The following is a 19,069-nucleotide window of genomic DNA, read 5'->3' on the forward strand; positions in this document are numbered from 1 at the left end:
AGTATTCCCCATTTGCTTCTGGCTTCTTCCTAATTTTTCCCAAATGTTATAAGTTGTATTTTCCTTCTTAGCATCATGTCATCGTTACATGACTTTGTTTTCCACTTTCACCTTAACATTACCTCATATATATTTTTCTCTGTGTCTTTATCATCTTTACTTTTGATGGCTACACCTTATCTCTTGCTCTTGTTGGATATTTATAGTTTTACTTTACGTATACAGCATTTTAAAAATACATACATATATGTGTATACCTGTGTGCAGGCCTAGGACTAAGGGGAGGCAAGAGCCAAGGACATAAATGTAAGGAAGCTCCTACCTTCTGGCATGAAAATCTGCACCTGTGTACCTCATTTGCCTTACCTTGGTCCCAGCCCAGCCCTATACCTGTGTGTGTGTGTGTGTGTGTGTGTGTGTGTGTTTTCCTTTTAAATTATTTCCTTGGGAAATAATTCCCATGATGGGAGATTACTGGTTCAGAGCATGTTAAGATTCCAATTACTAGAGTGTTTCTCAGGAGGATTCCATAGAAGATTTTTTTTCCCTTTTTCAAACTAAATTTTGATACGTATACTTATCAAAAGATGGGAGATCAAAAATCTTGAGATGTGTACATTTTACAAAGATTACAGAGGCAATGGGGGATGTTGGGGGCCATGACAATAGCATGTCTCAACTAGAGTGCTATTGTTGCTATAGAAATTCCACTGATACAACTTTTCACATTTGCATGGCCCAGCCAAAATATTCTGGGTTTATTTATTTATTTTAGAGACAGGGTCTTGCTATGTTGTCCAGGCTGGTCTCTAACTCCTGGGCTCAAGAAATCATCCCACCTCAGCCTCCTGAGAAGCTGAGACTATAGGTATCACTCCAACTTTAGACACAGTTATACCTTCATGTAATCAAGCTGTATACTCAATTATTATCAAAACAGCAACAAAGCCTCTGATATTGAGTCCATGTCCCTAACAGATGACCCTTCTGTGTGTACCAACCTGGCCTCTCAAGGTGTATCATTTTCACAAGAGATTAGCTCTTTGGATTTGGACCCAGGAGTTTCAACTGGCAGAGCAACCTCCAAGTCAAGAGGACTCTCATGGAAGAAGGAACTTGGCTGTTTTACACAAAGCAAGTTCCCAGTTTTAGGCTCAAGTTCAAATTCTGTTACTTGGGGACAAATGAATTTGCCCAGTAGCAACAATTTTTATAGAAGTTACATGGAAAAATATCTGGGCTAGTCTGTTCCGTATAAATTTTTCCAGGAGGGAGCACTTTTAAAGAAAGCACTAAATGGAAAATCACCAGCATGGAGTTTAGAGAGGCCTAGTGCTTGAGTCATTACCAGGCAGATGGAGTTCCCAAACTTGCATAATTAGGGGAAAGATTGGAGGGTGATGGAGCAGAAAGAGCAGTTGGGGTGAGGTAGAGTATCATGAAGAGAGCTTGTTGGAAAGAAACCAAAATTGTCTTCAAGGATCTTCAAGTGACTTTTCTGAGGCTATCTTGGAAAAATGTGTTTTTCTACCTGCCAATTAGGGCTGATCAATTTATTATTTTGTACCTTCTAATTTGAAATACTGGAAGCTACAATATTAGAGTTAACTTTTTCTTCTGTGGGTTTCTGTCAGTTCATTTTTCTTCTTCTAGAGAGTTTTGCTAAGTTACTGTACTGGAAGTTACTGCTTTGATAGAGTCTCAGTTTCCAAAGACTGATGCAATTTGTTTTACTGACTCTGAATGGAGAGTCTTTCCAAATTCTTCTGAGTGTTCTGGATCAAGCTCATCAAGGCTTTCTAACCTCAAGAGCATCAAAGGATGCTGGCTTTTGGTGGAAGGCTTGCTGAACCACACCTAGTATGCACAGACACAGCTAACACCTGTTAGCTGTGTTAGAATGGGGTGCAAAAAGAGCTCTAGAAGGCTGCAAAAAGAGCTCTAGAAGGCTACAAAAAGGCTGGGCAAACCTGTATTTTGTGAAGGTGCTTTGCAAAAAGATTGCAAGCCATTTTTCTGGCATGCACCTTTGTCTAAGAACAAAGTACGGTAAACTATATGTGTAGTCAGTATGATTCACATAGATTAAGGACAAGGTATTCGTCAAATTCCCAAAGAGCATCAAACTGGGGTTGGACAATAGACAAAGGCATTCTTCTGGGCTCTTAATGAAACCAAAACTTATTTCCAGTCTATGTACTGATGGGATGCCTGTTATTTTCGCTAAAGCATTCGCTTTCGCACGAAATACAGCAGCTGAGGAACTCTTTTCTGCCACGCGGGACGGGGGCAAGCGATGGGGGCGGAAAGAATTCGGTGCCACTAGGACCTGGCGGAAAAAGCATCCCTGGCGGAAGAGGCATCCCCGCCGACCCCTGGGGTAGGCGGCCGCGGAACCTCCGACGCAACCAATCAGAAGGGTCCTTCGCGCAGCGGCGCGCCAACCGCAGGCGCCCTTTCTGCCGACCTCACGGGCTATTTAAAGATACGGGCCGCGGCCACGACCGCACCGTTCTGGGCGGGGGTCTGGGGAGCGCAGCAGCCATGGCCAGCCACCTCGTGCTCAACAACGGCGCCAAGATGCCTATCCTGGGGCTGGGCACCTGGAAGGTAGGTGGTTGGGGGGCGCGGGCCCTGGGCTCGCCTCATACTCTCCGCGCGGCTTGTGTCGGGGAGGGACCCGGAGTGACCCTGAGAAACCCGCACGGCGGACGCCCGGGTTGCTGGGTGCCTCGCGCCGGCTTGCAGGGTCCCCAACGGGCTGGGGTCGGCCCTGCGGAGACCCGGGCCTTGGCTCCCGGGGCTGGCCCTGGGCGTCAGGGGAGACATCCTGCGAGTGGGGTTTGGGAGCAGCTCACGGGAGCCCTCGCCCCACCGCGGGCAACCCTTGATGGGCGGCCCCCCAGTCCGCATTTGGTGTCCGAGCGGGCGCCCCAAGCGGCACAACGCGAAAGGGAGGCGGGGAAAGTGGGCTTAGCAGACCGGTGGACCTCCGGCGCAGAACAGGGACGTGGAGCCGTCGGCGAGGTGTGGGGCGCGGCCCCAGCCTCCTTCCCCTCGCGGCACCTGTGGCCCCGTTGCCTTACTTGCAAATAGTTTGTCTCAGTCGTTTCCGTTCTTGCCATCCCTCAGGAATAAGCATCTTAAGCGCGTAGAGGGCAGAGAATTAAATTAGGTGGCCAGAGTTTGCCCGGACCCAGCTGCTAACAAGGCTCAGTGCGGAGCTCCTCGGCCAGGCGCCGCCTCGGGATGCCCTGGGCCTGGAGCTCGGGACAAAATCTGGGCACCCCATAGCCAGTTGATAATTCAGCAGGCGCCAAGCTTAGCATTTTGCCTGGAAAACCTCAACGCCACACAGCGTCCCAGAGAAGTGCCTGGCTGGATGAAAATGACAATAGGACATGAAACACCATAGGATATGAAACAGATGATAATATGATATGAAAAACTAAAAATAATAGCCTAATTATCTGAAAATTGAGCAATAAATGTGGTGGTATGGGAGCTGAGGCAAAAGCCAGTATTTTTAAGTACTAAGTATCGTATATTATATTCCACAGCCATAACCTGGGTTTCTCTCTGTTTCTATTTTCGTTGTTTGTTTGTGACAGGGTCTCGTTGCCCGAGCTGGGGTGCAGTGGCACAATCATGGTTCATTGCAGCCTAGAACTCCTGGGCTCAAGTGATCCTCCTGCCTCAGCCCTGCGGGTAGCTGGGACTACCGGTGCTCACCTCTACACCTGGCTAATGTTTTTTCTCCCCTCCCCCCCAGAGACAGTCTCCCCTTGTTGCTTAGGGTGATCTCCAACTCCTGGGCTCAAGGCACTCCTCCCACCTCCCCTCCCAAATACAGGTGTAAACCATCTGGCACGCCCACGTCCCAGGTTTTTCTCTTAAAATTTAATATGGGCCTGGGCGCTGGATATTTACACACAGCCAAGGGAAGAAAACAACAGAAAGGACTGAGTGAACTGGGAGATGTTTGAAATAGGACAGAAGAGTTTACATGTACCCTAAAACCTGCTGTTGAAAATTAGTAAATATGAGGTGAGTAAGAAAAAGGTCATTTGCATCAGGGAGAGTGTTTCTTGGCCAGAATGATCAGGGTACATAATTTGTTTCCTCCAAAAAGTCCAGTGGTGTCTCTGAGGGTGTAATTGAATTACAAACATGACACCAAGCTAATTTCCGTCTGTTGCAGGTTATGCTCTTGGAATGGATGCGGAAGGATGCTTTCTTGGCAATTGCAAATACTTTCTAAGCATGATGCAGCACACAGATATATACATGTATCTGGAATAAAAATTACCTGACAGTACTAAACCTATGTGGGCAGCATTTCAATATTTTTACTCTATTCCATTTTTCCAAAAATTATTGTCGTAACTCTAGAAGCTAGTTTTGTGACCCATCGTTTGAAAATCACTACTCTAGGGTAAATAAGGAGAAAAAGTTTATTTTTTTTGAGACAGGGGCTCACTGTCATCCAGGCTGGAGTGCAGTGGCATGATCATGGTTCACTGTAGCCTTAACCTCTTGGGCTCAAGCGGTCCTCATACCTCAGCCTCCCAAGTAGCTGGGACCACAGGCATGCCACGACACTCGGGTAGTTTGTTTTTAATTTTTTATAGAGACAGGTTTCCCTATGTTGTCCAGGCGGAGGAGTAAAAGTTTATGGAAGAGGGTTTCAGATCATTCACTTGAGCACCCCATGCCCCAAAAAGCTGTGTATTTGTTTAAGATAGCATCACATCATAACATCTGTACATTTAGGTTATGCATTCCAGTAGACAGTTCATTGAGAACTTGGATAATGTCTGCTTCATTCATTATTATGTCTAGCACTTCTCACAGTGCCTGGCAAATATAGTAGTAGGTATCCAAAAGTTACGTGTTGAATTCACGTGAAGAAGTAAAACGACTTTAGAGATAGCTGTATGGTGAAAGCGCCCACTTGTATTTCTGTGGATGAGGAGATCAGGTTGGTGTAGAATTGTATGGTGGGGGCAGCAGGGAATCGTGGGTCAAATTAATGGTATAAGGATGGACTTGGAGGCAACTTCCTTTTTTTCTTTTTTAATGACTTAAAACCTTTCCCTTGGGCCGGGCACGGTGGCTCATGCCTGTAACCCCAGCACTTTGGGAGGCAGAGGCGGGCAGATCATGAGGTCAGGAGATCGAGACCATCCTGGCTAACGCAGTGAAACCCTGTCTCTACTAAAAATACAAAAAATTAGCCCGGCATGGTGGCATGCACCTGTAGTCCCAGCTACTCTGGAGGCTGAGGCAGGAGAATTGCTTGAACCGCAGAGGTGGAGGTTGCAATGAGCTGAGATCCCGCCACTGCACTCCAGCCTGGGCAATGGAGCAAGACTCCATCTAAAAAAACAACAAAACAAAACAGAAAAACCTTTCCCTTGTGTGTGTGTATGTATTCTTTCACAGATGCTTGACAAAAGGTGATCTTTTGCCTGTCTTTGTGACAGCTGGAGAAGGCCCTGCAGGCAGGTGCAGTTCCTTATTTTCCTGGGTCTTTCCGTGCTGTAGCGGCTGTGTTGTACCTTTCAGACCCTCAGCAGGATTCTGGTAGTCTCTACTCTTGAAGGTCCTCAAATTCCATTCTCACCTCAGGTGGAGGTTTCAGGCAGGTGGAGAGACCATCTCTGCCCCAGACCCATGTGGCTTGGACAGGGTTTCTTTCTGGCAGGCTTGCCTTCTACAATGGATAGTAAACAAGGCCACTGGCCAGGCACGGTGGCTTACACCTGTAATCCCAGCACTTTGGAAGGCCAGGGCGTGTGGATCACCTGAGGTCAGGAGTTTGAGACCAGCTGACCAACATGGTGAAACCCCATCTCCACTAAAAATACAAAAATTAGTGTGGCATGATGGCGGGTACCTGTAATCCCAGCTACTTAGGAGGCTGAGGCAGGAGAATCACTTGAATCCAGAAGGCGGAGGTTGCAATGATCTGAGATGGCACCACTGCACTCCAGTCTAGGTGACGAGCAAAAAAAAAAAACTCCGTCTCAGAAACAAATAACAACAACAACAAAAAACCATCATAGCATTGTAAAGCCAGGAAGCTTTTAAAACAGAGATGGTGTCTGGTGCCAGCCAGTGTCTTGTTACTGATAGTTTTTAATCTAGTTGAAAAATTGTTGGAGGTAAATAGTCATTGTAAGTCTTTTATGTATGCTCGCAGGATACTCCTAGGGCTGAAGGTACAAGTATGTTTCTCCATATTTTACCATGATCACTACCTCCCTCCCACCTAGGAGCCTTGTGAGACTGCCCCGCAATGTTGCCCCAAAATAAAATTATAATATCACAGATAATATTGTACTTCTGCTTATGGCCAGTAGCCTTCTAGAGGGTCACAAGCCATTCTATAAGCTGAGAGGTTTTTTTGCCCCAAAGAACTAATTTTTGTCTCTTTGGGGCAATAGCAACCACTTTGAGAATGCATGAGGTAAAAGAAAATGTGCCAAGAAAGACTTGATCCACCTTCCCCAAGTGGGGTAAGCTCGTGATGGCCCAAGATCCTTGGATGGGGTGAGGGTTGAGGCGCTGTGGGCATGGAAGTAACACAGGAGCCAGATTTACTGTTCACTTCCCTGGTGTCTCTAAAGCCCCCATCTCCTCCTCTTCAAGACCAAAGATATTTAAATAAGCCCTGCCCCTACAGGGTCAGTCCTGGTCCATCCACATCTCAACTAGTTAGAAATAGCAGTGTCTTAGAATTTGGGACAAATTGATGAAAATAGAACAGGAGGAAGTTAATCTCTGTTGCCAAACCTGATTCTGAGTGATGGTTTCCTGTTCCTTGCTCCAGGATTATCAGCATACCATTCTCATGCTTCCTACTCAGGTCGGTTCCTTCACCCAAAGTGAAGTGTCCTTTGCCCCGTCCCCCTACCCTTTCATTTCAGTAGCAACACCTGCTAACTAGAGAACATTTCAAAAACGTACAACGAAGAAGAGTTCCCTCTTCCCAGATATCCCGTGGTTAATATTGCAAAATATCCAGTCTCTGAGATACTTTGGTTTTACCATAAACATGGTCCTGTGACGGTCTTCCTGTTTGGCACTGTGGCTTGCTTTTTGACTTTCAGAGGGAAGAGAGCGAGGGGTGTCTTGAAGTAACTATCAAAGACCTGTAAGCAAAAGGGAAGAGGACTAGGTTTTAAAAGGAGTGTTGTGTGTATCTGTGTAGGAGGGAGACACTGATTTTAGTTATCAGTGTCTCAGAGTTGGTATTAGCTGACCGGTGTTATCAAAGGAGGAAGTGGGACCCCTGTCTTGAAGAGGTGGTGGAGGACTCAAGGGCAGAGGCTTCTCACTGCCATCACTTGGTGCCATCAGCCCAGAGCATTGCAAAGTCACTGCCCAACGTAGAGCTTTGCAGAGCCAGAAGTTCCAGGAGGAATGGGCATGCATGGCTTTGCCCATTAAGGGCACACAGATTAATGGCAGGATCGGGTTAGAAACATGTAGGATTTGTATGATTGAGTTGCAATTGGAGTGTTTCATATGCTGCATTTCTACAGCTCTTCATCAGTAATGGCTGTGCCCGGATGCCACCCAGCATGTTTTCAGTTTACTTTCTTTTTAGAAGTCAATCTGGACCCTTCCCTCTGTTTGCATTTTCTCTTCTTTGACATGGAATGGGGAGATGTTGTCATCCTGTGTTGGCATTCCCAAGTTTAGTGAACGGTTTCTCACCATAGCTTAAGTTGGCTGCTTCATTTGTCCTAAGGCAAATTAGTTTCTCTCAGGGAAGGGCTCTATATTGAGATCATTAACATTGAATGTGCTTGTGGATCCTCCTACATTTTCATTGCAGAGGTGACTTTTTCCCTGAGCACTTTGGTCAGCCTCACAGCATACATGTCTCAGTGAATGGCACATATCCAAGGAGCGATCGGCAGCAGCTTCCTCGTGACCTCTTGCAGTCATTGTGTCCTTTACTTTCTAGAAAAACATCTCACAACTTTCTTTTTCATTTCGTGCCAACCGTTTGACAACCTTGATTATCCTAGTCTGTGCTCTATGGATTCCAAAGAACTGAAAAACCACTTTAATCTTAAGCAGGAAAAAAAAAAAAAATGTGTGTTTGGGGTGGGGATTGATTGACTTCCCAAATGACAGCTGCTGACGTTAGGTGTCTGAGATTCAGGGTTCTAAATGTTGTCACCAGGATTCAGCCTCCCTCTGCTTCCCTCCAGCAGCTCCAGGCTGACATTCTCCCAGCTCAGTGACCCCAGCAGAACCAGGGCTGGTCTTAGTGGTTCCAATTCAAGTGCAAAGATTGAGTCTCATGGCCTGGGTTGAGTCGTGTTCCTGCCCCCGCACCAGTTGCGTGGCAGGCGGTGCGTGGCTAGGGTGAGCCTGCGGAGTATGCCCTCCCCTCTGTCCCAGGCTTCGAGGGATCGGGCAGGCACAGTATATATAGTACATGCTGCAGCAGCTCCTCAGAGAAAAATCAATCAAGGCACCATCAAGCCTGGGGAAAGTTCAGTGTGTCCTGGGCAGTTTCCTGCCTGGGCCCCAATTGTCCTCTCTGGGGTAGGGATGTCCTCTGCTCTCCCTGCTCTCATCAGTGGTGACTGTGCCCGGACACCACTCAGAGCCTGCGGTAAGGCATTCTTTCCGGAAATTGAGATTCTCTGTTCTTTCAACCGTGCAGAGTGGGGAAGGCTGCAAGAGCAGCTTCTGAGGTCCTCTAAAGGTCTCCTCTTAACCCACACCTTCGATGAGCAACCCTACCCTGCCTCGCTGGTCCCTCTGAGGTGGAGAGTGAGCGCCTTGCTAACAGGCTCTGGTAATGGGCTTGTTCACTTGGGTGCCTTTCTTCCCCAACACCTGTTGACAATAGCTGATGTCAAAACACAGATGTCTGCAGCTGCCATGGCCCTGGGGGGGTTTTCTTTTCATTTGTTTCTACCCCAGCTCTTCAAAGGAATGCACTCTGTTCATTCAACAGCCCACTGCGCACGTTTATTGTTCAGCTCTGTAATCATAGCAGGATAGTGAAAGTTGGGGGGTACTTGTCCATGCAGTCTGTCTGGGTGCCAGTGAAGCACGATGCCATTGTAGGCACTTCCTCCTCTTCCAGTAGCCAGGCTCCCCACAGCTGTTCTGGTCACTCAGATGGTCAGGTGGCTTGGCCATGGACACCCATTCAGTCATTTTGCCAGGTCTACCACTAACCATTTGGTGATCTTCCATGATCCACATTCCCCCTGGTTTCCCTTTAACTCATTTCTGTCTGCTAATATCTCTGAGGGGCCCTCTCCCCTGTCTCCATACCTCTTGAAGCAGATCCTCATACAGTGAGAATTGACACATGGGCCTTTGAATCAACATCAGTGATGTTCTTGACCTCATGATAATCTCCCAGAACTGCTTGAAAACAAGCAATTGCTGGTATCAGAAGCCATGCATGAAAAGAGAGCATAAGGGGCAGGCATTCGCTGGCTGAACTGGGGGACCAAGTGGGAATTGGGGTCCGTAGGACAGCTTTTTTTGAAATATTTTCAGATATTTGGAGGAAATGGTTTCCCTTACTATCTCAGCATTGAGAGTGTGGGGAAATGTTTTTAATACAGTGGTTTGCAAATCAGTGGATGTGAAGAAGCAAGAAAATGAGATGACTTCAGCATATCTTTTAAAAGTGATCTGACCTGCGCTTCAGTGGCTGTCAGATTCTCCTACAGGGCAATCCTGTGTGGCCTTTCCCCTCCATCCCCCACATCTGAGGCTGGTAGTCCAGAATGCTGCGGAAGTGACCTGGTCTGTCTGCGCTGAACAAAGCGGCAGGCTGGTCAGCAGGGATCGGCGGCCGCCACTGCCCCTCTTCCTTGCTGGGCAAACTCTGCATTCTGCAGGGCTCATGTACTTTCTCCTTTCAGTCCCCTCCAGGGCAGGTGACTGAGGCCGTGAAGGTGGCCATTGACGTCGGGTACCGCCACATCGACTGTGCCCATGTGTACCAGAATGAGAATGAGGTGGGGGTGGCCATTCAGGAGAAGCTCAGGGAGCAGGTGGTGAAGCGTGAGGAGCTCTTCATCGTCAGCAAGGTATTGTTCCACGGTGGGGCTGGAAGGGTCTCTCGGTCCCATTGTTGGTGCATCAGCCCAAAGCCAAGTCCACACTCAATACAGCTACACTTTTCACTGACGGGCGATTCTTCCAGGGGAAACGTGTCACTCAGGGCCATACAGGGCTCCAGAGCTTGCCCATCCTTGGCTGTCTGTTGAACGTTCATTCCGTCTGGGCCCATTGCTTAGAGCCCCATGCTGATGAGGCTGAGGTTGTGGATTGGCCCTCCCTCTCCAGGGAGTCGCTTTCAAGGATGGAACTTGGTTCCCATCTGCAGGCTGAATCTCTACTGCTGGCCACTGTCTTTGACCTGAGATATTGATGCACAAAGGATATGAGGCAGGAGAATGGGGCTGGCTCCACAAACACCAGCCCGGGGGGGAAGTTTCCCTGAGAGTTCATGCTTAGGCTTAGGGCAGGCTGGCCAATCTGTCCATTCCATTTTGTGTCCTCTGTTTGGTCCTTGTAAGAGGTCTCGGTGACCTGGTCATCCTGCCTGCCTTTGGAAAGTTAGGATCTAGTACACAGTGGAAATGCCCTCACAACCATTCAGAGCGTCATGGTGAAACAAATGGGTTTTGGGGAGAGGAGACTGCTCTGTCTTCCAGCCAGGAAGCTGCCTTGTGGCTGGCAATGATGACGTGTGCCCTCTCGCTGGCTTAGCTGTGGTGCACGTACCATGAGAAGGGCCTGGTGAAAGGAGCCTGCCAGAAGACACTCAGCGACCTGAAGCTGGACTACCTGGACCTCTACCTTATTCACTGGCCAACTGGCTTTAAGGTATGGGATGCCTGGTGCAAACCAGGTCCCCCGGGGCTCAGGCGCAACCTGTGGTGTATTTTGAGCTCCCTTAGCAGGTTATGTGTGGGTGACTTTCTGTTCTTGCTGCTCAAGGTATAGCCAGTGAATCATCAGCACTGGCATCACCTGGGAGCGTCTTAGAAATCACAGTCTCGGGCCCCACCCAGGTCATTTGAATCTGCACCAGCAGTGACTCACATGCACACTTCTTCCAGGTTTGAGGAGCACTGCTCTTTGTCAGTTTTTAGTTGTGCAATTTAAAACTGTCAGCGAACACGGCTGTTGTCTGTAGTGCACATGGCCATGCGGCACGGTCAGTACCCTGGCCCTCCTCTCCAAGCTCGTGCACACATACATTCCACACACACATGAGTCCCCACCCACATTCTACACACATACCCTATCCTGTGGAGGCCTGGTAAATATTTGTTGGCTGTCTGGTTCTTTGCACAAGAAGAACTTGAGAGTTATTATGTCTTTTGCCTTTTTTCTAGCTGCTGCCTCAGTTTTCTGCTGTCAGCCGGGTTCAAAGTGTGCATTTAGCTTTATCCTGTAGCCCTGTTTTATTGCACCACAGCATGTCAGGGCTGGAGGGACTTGACTTTTATCTTTGGATTTTAGGGATAAGCCGGGGAGACTGGGCCAGGTGGTAGTTTTATAGGCCAGTGACCAGCTGGGCCTTGGGCCCCGTGAGTCCTGGTCTTGAGTCCTTCCTGTATCCACACATTGCAGTCAGTGGCGGGGCTCATCTCTGTGGCAAAGTAGTGTCCGTGTCTCCAGCTCCAGCCCGTTTGATAGAGAAGTGTTGGCTGTCCACCTATTTCCTTTTCATACTGGCACACAGATGGTCCCTAGCCAGCTGTGGTGGTTTAGAATTGTTTTAGATGCCAGCTTCCCTCAGCAGGTCTGTGAAGGACTATTACTGATTGTTTTGTCTGTTTGTTTTTTATTGTAATGACAGCCTGGGAAGGAATTTTTCCCATTGGATGAGTCGGGCAATGTGGTTCCCAGTGACACCAACATTCTGGACACATGGGCGGTAAGACAGCCCCTGGTTGGACCTTGTTTTCATGACTGGTTCCCTCCTCTTAGGAGCAATCTGCCTGCCATTTCTCACATTGCATTTTGTTATTCTGTCCCTGTTGTTTGCTCTTCTTATCTCATTAAAGCCAGCCTGGCTTTCGTCTCACTGTCTCTTGGCTTCTGAAAGGTCGAATTCGCTGGCACTGAAGAGTGAGGGCAGGACCCGTTAAACTGGTGCAAAAGACACTTCTGATCCTGTCCTTTCTGGGCTCGTTTCTGCACCACACAGACACACGTTTCTCTGTAGGCCATGGAAGAGCTGGTGGATGAAGGGCTGGTGAAAGCTATTGGCATCTCCAACTTCAACCATCTCCAGGTGGAGGCGATCTTAAACAAACCTGGCTTAAAATATAAGCCTGCAGTTAACCAGGTAAACGTCCCCCAGGGACACTGGCATTGCAACAATGCTGTTTTACTATCTGATGCTGGTAGGGATTTCTCATCCACCTCACCCAGCGAGTGTCCAGGAGGCAGCTCCAGAGTCCTGAGTTATGATTCAGCATGACACAGCACATCTGGGAGAGGAAATTTACAGGAAAGAAAGGGTTTGAGCCTGGCTTGTGACAATTTGGGTTCTGACAAAGAGGCAGCCATGAGATCCTCAGACCTGTGATAACTGATAAGTGGCTAAAGCCAGGAAAAGCCTCTAGGGCCCATGAGAACATCTATAATAAGATGATAGTAATAACATGGTAACATCAGGGATACTACCTGGGTATTGTAGGAAGGTACAGCTTATCTGGGAAATAGGGTGTTTGTTATACATAGTTTTCTCTATGGGCTAGGGAGGGACTTTAGCATAGGAAGCTTCATCTGTGTCATATCAGCATGTAGCCACAGTGCTCCCATCAGCTCTTGTGTTTGCATTTGCAGATTGAGTGCCACCCGTACCTCACTCAGGAGAAGTTAATCCAGTACTGCCACTCCAAAGGCATCGTGGTGACCGCCTACAGCCCCCTCGGCTCTCCTGACAGGCCCTGGTGAGCTTCCCACAGGCTCATGCTCCCATGTCACTTGGTGAAGATTAGAAATGACTAAAAAGAACAATTTAGCCTCAAGGAAGATGTTTCTGGGGCTGATCTGCAAAATTTCCCCTGAGTCTCTTGCTGGTTTTCCTGGAAGGGTTGGCGTTTCTAGTAGCAAGACACCTACTCTTTTTCCAAAGGATTGGGGGTTCCTAACCCAGCTCTGAGGAAGAGACTGGTGGCTGCCCTCTGAGGTCGATGGGAGGATTAGGGTTAGGGTTTCTGGCTGCCATGAGTGACGGCCACGATGGTGTGACCTGGACTGTCTTTCTATCCTCAGGGCCAAGCCCGAGGACCCTTCCCTCCTGGAGGATCCCAGGATCAAGGCGATTGCAGCCAAGCACAATAAAACTACAGCCCAGGTACAGCCACTTCAGGTGTTCCTGACTGTCCAGAACTCCCTGCATTCCTGATGGTCCTGTTAGCCAAGAGGAGGAAGTGACTGAGCCTGTTACCCCCTCACAGGAAGTGTGGTTCAGGGTCCTCAAGTGCAGAGTGGACAGGGCACAGATGGGGGCTTTAGAAGAGTGGCATGGGCTCTTAGAGTAATAGTGCCTGCCCCCACTATCCCAAGGGTGACTGCCACGAGGGCCAGCACTTGTTCATTGATGTGGAAGCTCATCTCTGTACAAATGTAAGAGCTCTTACCAGCTGTGCAGGGAATGTTCTTTCCCCTGAGTGGTAGTGTGCGTTCCTAGCCAGTGGAGGGCCTCACGTGGTCTCGTGATATGCCTGAGACACTGAAGCATGTGGCACGGTGGCTAGCGCAGGACTCTGGAGTCAGATCTGGACCTGAATGCGTCGCCTACCTGTTGCTAGCTGTGACCTGCCATCTTGGAGGCCCTCTCTGATCACTTGCGGAGTTCTCGCATGTCCTTCTGCGGGTTGTGTGACACTGTGATGATGGTGCGAGTGCCCGGCATGTGTACACACTCATTGTCTCCCTGGGCTCACAGGTCCTGATCCGGTTCCCCATGCAGAGGAACTTGGTGGTGATCCCCAAGTCTGTGACACCGGAACGCATTGCTGAGAACTTTAAGGTAAGATCTTGGCTGGTCAGGCCTGGCCCTCCTCCGTGGAGTGGGTGGTGGAGGAAGCCGCTCATCCTGTCCCTGGAGTGTCATCTGTGGGATCCCCACCATCCTCTCCTCTGAGGCCAGGGAGCCATGGCGAGCAAGCCATAGACTGAGACAGACACCTCCCCGGTGGGGTCATGTGCAGAGCCAGGCCTTGTGCCTCCAGGGCCCCGTGCTGTGCACACACACACCTACACCTTTGCTCAGGCCCTTCAACCACACCGAGAGGTTACCCAGAGAAAATCTCGCTCTTGAGCTTCACTGCCTGGACCTGCCCTGCGCTGAAACTGTTAGTTACCAGCTGCATGACCTTGGACAAGTCACTTAACTGCTCAGTGCCTCAGCTTCCCTATCTATGAAATAATATCCATTTTGAGGGTTGTTACGAAGATTAAGTGATGCATCAAAGCACTTCACATGGTGCTTAATACCTTAGTAAGTGATCGAGAAATGTTGCTGTGCTGATAAGCCCAGGGACCGCAAAGGACCCTCTGGACCATTTAGCCCACTCACCAGCTCTGCAAGGAGTTCATGTGATGATGGACAGAGCCTAGACGTGTGTCAGGGCACAGGCAAAGTGCTCAGTGTGGCAGCTGGAGCAGCTCAGGCTACCGGGCACCACCTCCCTCCCCGCCCGTCCTTGCAGCTTTGGTGAGTCGGGGTGGGGGCACGCCCAAAGGAGAGCAACTCAGGGGAGTCCTGATGGCCCAAGCTCTGTTCTCATGGAGCGAAGTGGCTCTGCCAGGGAAGCTCTGTCTTTATCCAAGATCTGTGCCGCACGCAGCACAACCATGGGCATGGGGCTCTTGGGCAGGCCCCAGCTCAGGTGAGCAGCTGGTTTTGCCTGATTCCACTGCCCAGAGGCCGTGGCCCTAATGCCTGCCACCTGTCACGCGTGAGACAGGGATGAGAGTGATCCCTGAAGCGGGAAGTGGAGCCCATTGTTGAGTAGAGGAGACGTTTTTCTTCTTACGTGCAGGTAGATGTTCTGAGTACACAAGATAAAGTGGCAAAACCGTGGCCACTGAGGGAAAGGCATAGCCCACCGGAGATGCATCCTTTGTTTCATATTTCATTTTTTAAGGAATTAGGAAAGAAAAAATAAATGACTAATCTCAAAATGCTAACCTATTTTATTTTTGCATCTTATTGCACATTTTTCTGTGATCGTAATCACAGAGCCTGTAGCAGACTCTCTTTCTGCACATTTTGTGATCATCTGAAGCTAAGAGCCCTTCGGCTCTGGGAGTGTGTGTTGGCCTCATGTGGGTCTCACCCAGTGCTGCCTGCCTGCCTCCCTCCCAGCCTCCATGCCAGCTGAGTTCTGTACCGTCTGCTGCCTTCATGCAGGTGGTTCTCTTCTCCCAGTATACCTTTCTTGCCCTTCCTGTCAGAACCTTATACTTCTTAGGCCATGTCAAATACCATCTCCTCTTCGGCTGTGGTGGTTCAGTTCCCCAGCTGGAATGCATTTGGAATACCTCTGCCCTTCCTGTGCTCTGTTGAGTGCCTTACACAGTGTGTGATTAGTTATTTGTGGCACAGCTGTAGAAATACCTCTGCCCTTTGTTTGCTTCATCAGTAGAGGCAAAGACACATCTTACCCATGATTCTACTCCTCACTGCAGCGTATCACAATAGAAGTGCTCAGTAGTGTTTTTTGAAATGAAATAAAATGTATCATTTCCCTGGGAGGTTCTGGAAAGGAAGGACTGTTTTCATCGTTCCATATATTATCTAGCCCAACATGCACATTTCCTGAATAGTAATATAATCAGCTTTTTCTAAGTTCAGTTTATCATCTCTGCTCAAAGCCATGGAAGACATCTGGGTCCTGCACAGTATTTCGTCTTTTGTTTTTATTTGCAGAGCTTACTGGATATTTTTTGTTTGTTTTTTAGGTCTTTGACTTTGAACTGAGCAACCAGGATATGACCACCTTACTCAGCTACAACAGGAACTGGAGGGTCTGTGCCTTGTTGAGGTGAGTGAGCCCCAGCGTGAGGAGCAGTTCCCAGGAGATCCTCAGATACTGCAGAGCAGAAGAGTGATCCCTGCAGGCCTCAGCGCCCATGCGCTCCTGTCACAGCTGTTCTTGCTTTGCACATTACCTTGCTTTCTCTGCCACATGACCTTACATTAGCTGAACTGCATGAAGCCAAGATGCCAAGAGATCCGCTCCTGATATCTTCTTCTAACCACGGGGCATTGTTGGCCTGGCCTGAAGTAACTACATATTTTGGCATTTAATTTTAAAATCCTAGTGGTTCATCTGAAACCAGGTGATCCCAGGTGACCCTGGATCAAACTCTGGAAGAATTTGCCTGTGACTTTTTGTCTTAATGACCCTAATGAAAGGGGTTTGGTCGGAAGCCCCTGGGGCTGGGGTTTGAGACAGTCCCAGCTCTGACCGTGGTAAGCCACGTGGCTCCAAAACAGGCCCGCCCTCTGAGCAGCAGGCACCTCCGTCCCTCCAGCCATACATCCTCTGGTTCTGTTTCCTCTGCGTGGTAGTTTGGAAGGAGCTGCCTAGGAAGGTGTTCTGGGGGTTTTCTCTTTTCCTACCATTACAATAACTAGGTGACGCGTGTAAGTCACTTCCTGCTTTTCAAGAAGGAACTGCTCATTTTGCAGTGGAGACTAAGACCCTGTTTCTCTTTCACTACCCTTATTCTCATTTGAGCTCTCTGTTTCCACACACTCTCCTTTAGTACTTCCTCTTCTAAGCAAAATTTGAACATTCCCTAAGATGGGGTGGGCCACCAGCTTTCCCTTTCCAGTCTGTCCCCTCTCCCTCCCCGGAGTTTGCACTGCTGGTGGCTTCAGCCACTGCCCCAGGCAGATGTGTGCCCAGCCTGCATCGTGGACGATAACTTTGCCCTGCTTCAGGCATGCGTGTGTCTGGAGAGCCTGCCGCTGCCACACTGTGGCCTCACACTCAAAACAGGCCACAAACAGAGCATGTCACAGGCAGCCCCAGGCCAGCACCCTTTCAGACGTCTTTGTTAATGCTACTTAGCCTTAGACATTGAAATCATTTTTGGATCTAGTGGACAAGGAGGAGAGGAATAAATCAGTCACCAAGCTACTTTCGTTCTCCTTTCAGAATCTCCCGTTCATCCGTCTTCCTTTTCCTCTCCCACTTGAGACAGTGGATTGAAGCTCTTAGGGCTGAGGAACCACAGTGGTTTTCTCATTGCTCCCTTTACAGTTAGACTCCTCTGCCCTCCAGTATTGTTCTAGAAACCTCTGTTCGATTATCCTGTTGTGTGGTGGTGAGTGGGAGGAAGAGACTAGCCCTGACATGCCCAGGTCTCCCAGGGAGTTTTCTCTACACACATGCCACCCCTCTGGCAGATACTGCTTTACTGAGCCTGACCTGCTGATGTCAGTGTCACTCTCCTTGGGTACACAAAAAAGGCAGGCAATGGAGAACTTTTGAATGGTTTTGAATAAGAGTTACAGACTCTAAGCACCCAGCTCAGATTACATAACTCTGGCCTTGCATGCCTTGCTCAACCATCTGTCCAGTGTTCCTGCCTTTATGTTCCCAGCACAGCCATTGGCCTTACTAGATGGACAGTGGGTGAGCTTTGGCAAAGACGTCTGCACCTGTGCTCCCTGCCCTGTTTCCAGTATAAAATCTCCAACCGTTGATTGTGCTCACTTCAGCCCCCACTGATACAAGGAGGCTCCCTCCATCCTCAGAGCACTTGCCGTTGCTTCTCTTATCCTTAGAGATTCAGTCACATACAGAGTTTCAACATCCCTTTTTTTTTTTTTTTTTTGAGATGGGCTCTTACTCTGTCACGCAGGCTGGAATGTAATGGCATGATCACAGCTCACTGCAGCCTTGACCTCCTGGACTCAAGCGATCCTCCCCCCTTAGCCTCCCAAGTAGCTGGGGCTGTAGGCATGCACCACCATGCCTGGTTAATTTTTAAAATTTTTTTGTTAAGATGGAAATCTTGCTATGTTGCCCGGGCTAGTCCCAAACCCCTAGCCTCAAGTGATCCTCTCGCTTCAGCCTGGAATTACAGGCGTGAGCCACTGTGCCTGGCCTACCTTCTGATAGTATTACACCCTCTTATTGTTTAAGACCACAAGATGCTGTCTGGTCCTGCCAACTAGACTGAGTTACTAGGAGGCAGAAATCGTGTTGCCATCCTGCATGGCCCAGGCACAGTGCTGGGCACATGGGGAGGGGCGTCCGTCACACGTGTGCCGCTTGGTGACAGTAGTGGTAGAGGGGTCTGCAGTGCTGGGCACATGGGGAGGGGGTGTCTCTCACACGTGTGCTGCTTGGTGACAGTAGTGGTAGAGGGGTCTGCAGGGTGAGTTGCTTCCCCCAGCTGCAGAACCGTGATCTGCAGATTCAGAACTAGCTTGTTGCCTCTGAGGTTCTGTTTTCTTTCTTCAATGAGACACATCGTTTCTCTGTTGGGAGTTGGGTATAGTCAAAATCACCTCTTCAAAAAGCAACTGTTTTCTCCTTTCTCCTGACAGCTGTGCCTCCCACAAGGATTACCCCTTCCATGAGGAGTTTTGAAGCTGTGGATGCCTGCTCATCCCTAAGTGACCTATACCTGTGTTTCCTGCCTCATTTTTTTTTCTTGAAAATGTAGTATGGCCTCTGTCACTCAGCAGCGGGACAGCAACCTGTAGAGTGGCCAGCGAGGGCGTGTCTAGCTTGATGTTGGATCTGAAGAGCCCTGTCAGTAGAGTAGAAGTCTCTTCTAGTTTGCTTTGCCCTTCTTTTTGCCCCGCTGGGGAAAGTACAACCTGAATACCCTTTTCTGACCAAAGAGAAGCAAAATCTACCAGGTCAAAATAGTGCTACTAACAGTTGAGTTTTGACTGCTTGGAACTGTAATCCTTTCAGCAAGACTTCTCTTTGCCTCAAATAAAAAGTGCTTTTGTGTGCTTGGTTTTGTGAGCTTTGGTTTTTTAAAACAATAGCAACCTTCTACTCACTTTCAA

General features: G+C 48.9%; 1 protein-coding gene across 1 annotated transcript; it reads left to right on the forward strand.

The window, feature by feature from the left end:
* The first annotated feature begins 2,419 nt into the window (after positions 1-2,419).
* AKR1B1 (aldo-keto reductase family 1 member B) lies at positions 2,420-19,010 on the forward strand. Its single transcript, XM_050782444.1, has 10 exons — positions 2,420-2,610; positions 9,915-10,082; positions 10,768-10,884; positions 11,867-11,944; positions 12,236-12,358; positions 12,862-12,968; positions 13,294-13,375; positions 13,970-14,053; positions 15,991-16,073; positions 18,596-19,010. Exons 1-10 carry the CDS (start codon positions 2,545-2,547, stop codon positions 18,636-18,638), a joined length of 951 nt encoding a protein of 316 aa, XP_050638401.1. The 5' UTR covers positions 2,420-2,544; the 3' UTR covers positions 18,639-19,010.
* Positions 19,011-19,069: the final 59 nt, after the last annotated feature.

The sequence above is a fragment of the Macaca thibetana genome, chromosome 3 (genome assembly GCF_024542745.1).
Source record: "Macaca thibetana thibetana isolate TM-01 chromosome 3, ASM2454274v1, whole genome shotgun sequence".
Taxonomy (NCBI): domain Eukaryota; kingdom Metazoa; phylum Chordata; class Mammalia; order Primates; family Cercopithecidae; genus Macaca; species Macaca thibetana.